We start from the raw sequence: 9,456 nt of genomic DNA, 5'->3' as shown, positions 1-9,456 counted from the left end.
TATGAAAATGAATCCTTTGAGTTATATGGCCTAGTGTTATTGAGACATCCACCTACTTGAAAGGGTTTCAATTTCTTTTTTAAAGAATTCAAAAAAAGAAAAATTGACAAAACTCCATAAAGCTGCTTTCCCACTAGCTATTTTTTAAGAGATTTGTTTCTTTAGCAACCCTTGTTCAAACAGGTTAGCCTAGAACACTCACAAAATATTTGTTTGCTTTTATTAACCAGATATCAGCTAACAATTAACTGTAAGATGTGCTAAGCAAGATGTTTGGTATTAAAATCCATCAATATAAAAGGAAGATGGGTGTCTACAACCAACTGATAAGTTAACAGCAAAAAACACTTGATCATTAATTTCTTTAGAATTACTGTTCGTTAAAAAACCAAAACCAAACAAAATACTGATATTTCCAAACTAAATAACAGAAGTCAGCTTTGCTGATATGCTGCTCTTGGCCCAGCACATGCTGGCCCCAGTAACACACAAATCACAGCAGTTCTTATGCCTGAAAAAACCATGGCGTTGCTGTTAGTCCACAGGCTACACATCAACTATGCACAAGAAAGAGGGTTTTAAGTCCTTCCATCATTTTAGTACCAAAAAGGACTCAGGCTGTATGGCTTCCTAATCTGAAATGGAAGAAAATAATTAAGTTCAGCTCTCAAATCCTACTGAAAATCAGCATGGATCTGAAAAACTTTTCATCTTCCATTTCACATACCAGGTACAGTTGTGTAGGTAAAAAACTGTAAGAACCTCATTTCTCATAGTGTTTTACAAAAATTAGCAACTTCAAATGTTGTGTGCATATGTTCAAGTTCATTCAGTTTTCAATTGTTATGAAATATATGGACATACTTTCATAATCATTTCTATGAGTCAATTAAAACAGTGTCAGATTAAATTCATCAATCTTTTTATTTACGTAAGAATCGAAATGAGTAGGAAAAATATATGAAATATCCTACAGCTACAAGATTTAAGAGAAATAGTGCCCCATATTATCAAAACCTAAAACTGCAGTCTGTAAGAAAATGGATGAGTATACTTCTACGTGCCAGTGTGTCTAAATCTTTGTCTAAAGACAAGGCAAATCTACAACAGTAACTAGCATGAAGTACTATACTGATACAACTTTTAGTTTAGCACATACCATTTTATTACTCAGGGATAAAGTAATAAATGGTGAAGTCAATAGAGTATTTAAATCCAAGTGTACTAGTAGCAGCAAGATAACAGAAAGGAGTTAGTCACATAAAAAACCCAGAAGTACTCTCAGTAAGGGTGATTTAGAAGAAAGGTTCCTCACTGCCATGCTCCTTCCACTCTCACCCAGTGCTTCTCGAGGCCTTCAAGCTGAGAATCTTCCCTGGAGGGCAATAGCAGGCTCTACCTCGTGGTACCAATTAGGAGTACACAAAGTTCCTGCCCCAGAGCTGCCAACAGTTCAAGCCTAACATTCACCATCAGGTTTACAAGTGTCCTCCTTCACTAATTTACACCGATCAGGATCTTCAGACTCTTACATCCCAGGGAAATACCCTAGTCAAAGGGGTTACAAGTACCTGTTAGCCTGTCCTACCAATGTCCTATGGTTTCATCCTAGCGAGAGAAAGCCGAGAGGGAGGGGAAAGACAAGTCACAAACATTTTAACACTTGGCACACTTACTGGATCAACCTGCCATATAATAACAGTTGTGTCCTTAGATCCTGTTGCTAATTTAGTGCCATCGTTGGAGAATTTACAGAACCACACTTCATTACAGTGCTCCGTTAGTATCTGCTGTGTATAGCATGGGAACTGTTTCCTGTGAAAAGAAAGGCACAAATTTGCAGATTAGTAAGAAAGCAGCAAGACATTTTTTTGAAAGTCAAGCTAGTAAAAAAAAAAAAAAAAAAAAAAGAACCAACCAACCAACCAAAAACCGTATTTAAATGTAAGGCCACACAACTCAGAAAATTCCTCTATTAACAGCTGCTTCAAATAAGTACAGAATGAAGTGTCTTATCTGGTAGCCATCAAGTGACTGTAACCAAGTCTCAGAATGCAGAACTATTCTTATCTCACTCACAGAAACTGTTATGCTTTCATATAGGTTGGAATAAAACTGACCTCATTAGGAGGGTACCAGCATAGAAAATACTGGAGTCCAAGTCTCTTTAAACCCTAGATGCAGTGTTTTAATTACACATGAGGTCTTTGTAGGTATCTAACTCACTTAGCTATATCTTGCCCACTCTTTAGAAGTGATTCTTCTGTAAGAGTTTTCTTCTTCTTGAATGTGACCTCGTAATAAGTTAGTTGTTTCTTTGTCTTCACTTTGTGCTATTTTTCACTTTCTTTGCTGAGTACCATATACAGTATCTAAGCATAACTAACAAGATACCATAGAGCTTGAAAAGTTTAACTCACAAAAATCTACATCATTTCATAAAATGTTGTGTTTATCAAACAAAATGTTACATGATAAACTACTGAAGAGGAGTCAGAACATTCCTCTAGAGCTAATATTTAATATTCTAGTTACGCACTGAGAAAAAGCTAACAGTCAAAATATTAAGTTAGGCAAAAACTGGAGACATATTTCATTTACATCTTGCCTATAAGCTCTCTATTAAGAATTTCAGAGCTAAGATAAAATAAATACAGGCTTTTACAGCAGATGTAAGTAATACTGCAACAACTGCAAGTTCATTGTTCAGAGGCACTAAATAATAGTCTCACAGACATTTTTTCTTGAACTCCAGGAATCCTGAAGTGGTTCAGTCTTCGGCTGAGTTTTTACAGCACCCAGTAGAACAGGGCAACACAACTCTAATGGGACAGGATGCTACTAATCTAATATCAGCCTCCTTGAATGTGCAGTTGTAATTATAACTGGAGATAAACTGGCTTAAAAACCCCCCAACAAAAACACAACATGTTCCCCCACACCAAAGGAAATGAAACAATTATTCCCCCCCCCAATCATTTGAACAGAAAACTTCCTTCCTTCACATTTGTGTTTAAAAATACAGTTTGGTGGTAGCCAGGCTGACAGATACCTGAAAAATTACTTCTTACCTGAAGCTAGAAAAAGTTCTGCTTAAAATAAGGTCTATACCTTCTTAGTAATTTTCTTTTACTAGAAGAGGCTTCCTAGTCCATGATTAAAGACTATCAAGCAGCACTGAACAACCACAGTCTCATTTCCTGTCTTATGGTAGAGGGGGATAAACAAAATGTACATATATATATATATATATCTGCAGTTTGCTCCTTGGGTATGTCTACTTACTTGTTTATAGAGAAACACAAGTGTGTTCTGCTCCTGCTTTAAGCTGACCAGGAACTGTCTAGTTGCCACTGGAAGAACACTGAACCCAAGGTAAAAAGCCCCACCCATGAAAGAAGACTTTGTTTTCCTTGAAGTCTATATGGAAGTAGGCAAGCCCTTACACAGACATGTGCACCTACAGGAAGAGTGTTTCATTATTATTTAGCCATATTATAATAAGTTAATGTTTTTACTCAGGGCAACAACTTGCTCTAGAAGGTGAGTCTTTAACTGTAACTCATACAAAGTACAAGGGCCACACTGTGTCCCAGGAAAGCCTTTTCAGCATATTTCATTTTAAAAAAGTACTCTATGGAACAACAGCTCTTGCATATTAAAGCTTAAGAAAAGCAGCCAAGGTTTTGCAGACATGAAAAGCAAGCAGTTATAATATTGGAGTACACAGTTTTTATCTTCAGATGGCTTTTAGGTTCCTAAAAAGGGCAACGGTTGGTATAGCTGCTGGAGACACATCCCAATACTGCATTATGCTGCTCACAACCCAGTCGGAGCAGAGCACCCTCACAAAAAGTTCTCTTAACTAGTAGAACATACAACTCAGCAAGCCTGACTTCAAAGACAGCACAGCTACATTAAATAACCCTTCTGCAGAAGGAAATAGCAGCACTCTTGAAATAAGAAACCAGAACCAGTTGTCTAACAGTTTCTGGGTTTGGTAATTAGATATTATTGTAGCTCTAAGGCTTTTCTTTATCTTTTTTGAAGTGTTTCATTACAAAATGTTCTGTTTAGCACAAAACACCTGAATCATGTTGTTCACATACTGAAATAAAGCATCTAATAAAGTTATCTGTTGTTGTATTACACAAGTTCAAAATTACAAGTAAAGCACCAAACAGCTACCTTTTTATTCCCTGTACATACAATGAAAGAATTATTCATCAACAAAAAACCAAACAAACAAGAAAAGCCCAGAATAACCAACAAGGCTGAAGGCTCTCAAAACCAAAAATTATCATCCCCAAGAACATCAGTTTTCTATCACCAAAATCTCAGGCACAATAAGATGAAATCCTTCGCTTTCATTCCCAGCAGTTTCTCACATTCATCTCCCACTCTTACAAAGTAAGTTTTAGTTAAACATTCTACCTATTAGTGCAATTCAAGCATGCTTAATCAAAATACTGCATAAATCCAAACCAGATTAGTTCCAACTAAAAGAGGGAAAGTTGTCAATGTTCTATCATTTAAGTAGTACAGGACTTAAATTGTCTAAGCTATTAGACTACAGTTACTTCTGTCAGCTTCATCAAAATTTGGCTTCCACTGTCTAACTCACCTCAATATGCCCAAGCATGGCAGCACGTACAGCACACCACACACTGAACTCAGACCCTGCAACAGGTAGGTACAATAGGTTGAGATGAGGACAGAATGGAAGCCTTTATTTTCAAGTGGACTTTTCGGGTATTTTTTTTGTTGGCGTTTTTGTTGTTGTTGGTTTTTTAAAAATTACAGTAATTGTGAGTATCTAGGTATGTGTATATACCAAATATGCCAGTTTAGGAGGTACTACTTTAGGTTAAAAAAATAAAACCACTACAAACAAAATCCCAAACTATGGCCAAACTTTCATGTCAGCAAATAGATTCAGATGGGTAAAATTTAAGCCCAGATTTGTTGCACGCAGTAGCTTTTATATCCGGCTCTACTTAGTCTGACTTCAGTAAACCACGCTCTTCACAGTCAGCTTGAATGCTCTTTGGGGTTTGATTAATCACATCAAACCCACTACAGAACACCCAATACTATTTATGGACTTGTTTAAAGACTAAAATTAAATCGCTGTTTGTTAGTCTGATTTTAATACTCACTTCTGAAGCCACAATATCAGTATATGATCATTTCCTATGGCTCTTAAAATGGGCAACAGTCAAATGTCTGCACACACATACACACACAACTGCTGAAACAATGCAATGTAGCAAAATTGCAAGCTAAAAAAGTTACTTGAATACACAAAGCGCCAAAGATAATAATTTTAAAACCTACAGTGAAGTACTATGGAAATCTGCATCTTTAAAAAGAGATTCCAAGAAACACAAGAATGTAAGTCAAAGCAGCTGAGTTCATCAGTTCTTAATTAGCTTCCTCAGATGAGCCAACCTTAACATGAAAACCATTTCCCTGTAAGCCCACATGTTAGCCTGTTACACGAACAAACATACAACAGTATCCTATACAACCTCATTTTCTAGGTGTTCTGGCCTTCATCCCCTTATTGCAGCATGCACAGCAGTTTTCCATAAAAGCTACACTGAGTTTTTAGGTCCTTAGCAGAATTTTGCTGGATGAAGAAAAACTGCTCAGGTCAGCCATTTGTTAAAAACAAATATCTTCCTGCTTCATGTCTACTACAGTGTGGCATTTTGAAGGTTCAGAAGCAGCATCCATTTTGTTAACAAAAAACCCATTATCTACATAGTCTAAAGAACCAATAAAAAGGTGTAAGACATTCAATTCTTACTGCTTCACAATTCTGAGAAAACAGTTCTTTACATTATGAAAATCAGAAACATCTATTGCACATTTCTCCTCTGCTTTAGTCTTTGTGTCTAAAACCACCTGTGTCCACTACTAAAAGTTATAGCTGAAAGTTGAGTTTATAAAAGTATGCTTTTATAGGCTTTCTGCATTCCAGTAATCTTGAAGATAGAGTCTGGATAAATAACATACTAGTGATTCTCCAGTGAAAAAACACAGCAATCATATGTTGATGCATAAATAGACTGGCTGCCCAAAATTACAAGAAACCAGTGGCTAAGGATTAGCCTAGTACTATCTTCTATTCATACTCATCTGATTAAAATTTTAAAGCTTTAGTCTGACCCCACTATTCCATATCCAGGTACCAAAATGTCTCACAAACACACCTTTTCTACTCCCCACCTCCACCACTCCTTTAATGAGAACTGTCTCTTCCCAGTAAAATCCTGTTAAACCAGCTCAGAATAGTTTTCGTGTTCCTGCTAACAGTAGGTACAACCAGATTACTTTAAAAGACAAAGGAAACATACTGCTGCCCATCTTAAAAGTGGTGAGGGTTTCTTACCTACTACAAACGTGATCTATTAGCAGCGAGACAGAATCTAGATTACTATCTAGTTTCGTATTATGATATAGGCACCGGTCCCGTTGTAGTTCCACAGCCTGACGGAGCAGGTTCTGTAAACGCCTTGGAGGAAGCATCACTGATGGGGGTAGGTAGGCTTTAGAGGAGTTATGAAGAAAAAACAAACACATTAAAAAAAAAAAAAAAAGATTTATCAAAAGCAAGTTACAAGTAAGAGCTTACTTTGATTTGAGTGTTTTTGGAAAAGACCTTAGTAAATAAAGTACACAGCTTGTCAAGTTTATAGCTATACACCTGGAATTAGAAGCATGAACTCCTGGAAAGCAGAGCTGTATGCAAGGTATCCGTAGTTATAGAGTATGTTGTTGTGGTGGACAAGCACCATTTACACAAGCTAACTCAGTATTTTAAAAAAATCAGTAAAATTATAAGCCAACAGTATCAGCATAAGGAATTACCTATTAACACTATCAAAACAAAGAATACCATGGGGTTCACAACTCTGATATACAGTATTACAACAGCCACAAGAAAGAGAGGGGAGAAACTGTAATTCATAGTGAAGTATGAGACCACTGTCAACCAATACTAGTATCACTAGTGGTTTTAGGCCACGCTTAAGTTTTCACTTCTCACTACAGCAAGCATTTGTAACACACACACACATACACACCCCTCCCCGAACCACACATTTAATCACTGCATGCAGCAGAGGTAAGAAATAAGAGTTTCTATTGCAAATAGTTTATCAGAGACAGCAAAAGGTTAGGTACAGAAGACCAAAGGGTAAAGGCACCTAAAGGCATCCCCATTAACCAAGAAATACCAGAAAAGCAAACAACCAGCAAACACAGGTAAAGTCAATTCCCTGAGATATGTAAGATATATGGGATTTACAGAGGTGAGAAGAAATGCTAAACACTAGAACATCTTACTCTGGAGTTTGTCCAAAAGTTTAGATCTGGAAGCTGTTCCTTTCCCTTCCCACTCTGCTTTTGCACGCAAGTCATCTGCATGGCTACACATCAGGTACCTGTTTAAAAAAAGTGCACACACACCAACAGACCAAGTCTTTCTGGAATCATTCGTTTCACTTTTGAGCATGATATAGATTATAACATTCTTATTGATCTGGAAACAGGTGACTTAAGCTTGAGACAGATAGCAAAAAGGGCAGGAAACTATTTCAGAGGAAAACACATCTTCTTTAGAACAAATGTCTACAAACTGGCCGTAGAAAATGAAAACAAAACACAAGCGATTTTAGGGAAGGTAGAAATAACTTATTTTCATCTCAGAACAAACCAGATTATATTTACCTATTTAATTCAATTATAAAGTAGCTGGCTAACAATTCTCAAGATCAGATGACCATACATATGTATGTATTAATTTGGGTTCTAGTAGTACAAAAGTAAATAATCATCAGGTTGTTTTCAAGCATCTGAAACAGAACACTGTCTACTGAATAGCATTCTTTACTCAGCATTTTATCACATCTCACTACAGCTTATTAATCAACAGGATAATAGCTTTAACACAGCTTGAGCCTTCACAACGTCAGCTATCAAAAGCCACAGAACTCCTCAGAAAACTTCAGTGCAAGGGCTCTCAAAGTCCAAACACTTACCCACTGAGGACATGAATGCGTTCTGTATTATATTTCAGAGGCGTCAGTTCACAGCGTAGAACCTGAAGTGCCTCCAGGACCTTGCCATCCTCCAGGTATTCCAGGTACTTCTGCTGCAGCAGCAAAAACTTCATCCTCTGACATGACAGAAAGCAGCAGTCAGGGGAAAAAGGTTGACTGAAGTTTCAGAAAACGTTTGAGCCTAAACAGAACAGTAGAAACCATTCTACTATGCCCTTCAGAAATACAGCTCTATGTAATGTTTCATTACTCAATTTCTTTTGCTGGGTTTTCAACAACATTGCAGCAATTAAGTTACCCATGAATTTCCTCCCTGACTGATGGGGCTCTAAGTATATTTTTATCTCATTCCTCAGATCCCCCCTACAACTTGTCTCATTTTTACTTGCTTTTTTTAGCCATCATTCTTCAAACCTTGAATTAGATAGGCTCTCCAATGTAAGATTCAGTCAAGAAAGTGCCCAAAATCAGCTATTCACATATTTAAGACTGTATGACAGCACAGAACGCAACAGGCCAACTCAGCAAGTTCTCACACTGCTTACACAGGAGCAGACAAGGATTGTTTGCATAGCTGCATAACATATAGCAATAACAAATTGACACTGCCTGAGGTTTTGTTTTGAAGTTCTACCTTAAGTTGTTTTCCTTGGGTGGTGTTTTCAGGATTACAGAAAAAAAAAATATATAGTTTCCTATATTTAGGAATCACTTCACCTCTCTGAATTTAATCACTGTTATTTCATAGCGTTCCTTTCACCTTGCACAGTTTTTGGTTGTTTTCTTTTTTTAAGAAAATAATCAAAACATGCTATTCTAACAAATATCTGTAGATTAAAAAAAGGAAAATCAGGTATTAATTTACCTCATTAAAAAGAAAAAAAAAGAAGTCCTAGAAACTTCTAATAGTAATTTAGTAGAAACAGAGTTTGGCTTTTTCTAGACGAAACCAACTATCCTGTGTTTGCACATGTTCTTTACTGCTAGCCATTATCAGACAGAAATAACATTTCTGGTCCACAAAACTCACCACGTTAAAGAGGAAAATGTGTGTGCTTAGACATATTGGTGACAAACAGCTTGGAGATTATGTGTAGCAAATTACATTCACTTTTCTAATGAATACACCACCAGTTCAATCACCAGTTTCCTTTGCTTTCATCAGACCTCAGGCACCTCACTATTTTCATGCTCATATTTGGTCAATGTTTACTTCGTTTCAAACACACTGCCTGCCTCCTTAAGCAGAGGGATAATTGGGAAGTTTAAGATGTTCCTGTCCTGTTAAAGCTCACATGAAAGTTTAAGGCTTACTAGATGTAAAAGCCAACGTGAAAACATAAAGCATTTTCGTTTCCACAGCTCTTCAAAAGAAGGAAGTTTCCAC

General features: G+C 36.8%; 1 protein-coding gene across 1 annotated transcript in view; it reads right to left on the bottom strand.

Annotated features, from left to right (window-relative positions):
* WDR26 (WD repeat domain 26) overlaps positions 1-9,456 on the bottom strand; it is a 32,562-nt gene that overhangs the window by 15,124 nt on the left and 7,982 nt on the right. The window contains exons 4-7 of the mRNA XM_064648107.1: positions 8,049-8,185; positions 7,354-7,451; positions 6,398-6,554; positions 1,677-1,815 (exon numbers count right to left, since the gene is read on the bottom strand). Of these exons, the coding sequence (XP_064504177.1) occupies positions 1,677-1,815; positions 6,398-6,554; positions 7,354-7,451; positions 8,049-8,185 (531 nt within the window). The remainder of the gene's footprint in view (positions 1-1,676; positions 1,816-6,397; positions 6,555-7,353; positions 7,452-8,048; positions 8,186-9,456) is intronic.

The sequence above is a fragment of the Pseudopipra pipra genome, chromosome 3 (assembly GCF_036250125.1).
Source record: "Pseudopipra pipra isolate bDixPip1 chromosome 3, bDixPip1.hap1, whole genome shotgun sequence".
Taxonomy (NCBI): domain Eukaryota; kingdom Metazoa; phylum Chordata; class Aves; order Passeriformes; family Pipridae; genus Pseudopipra; species Pseudopipra pipra.
This window is presented reverse-complemented; position numbering and strand designations above follow the sequence as displayed.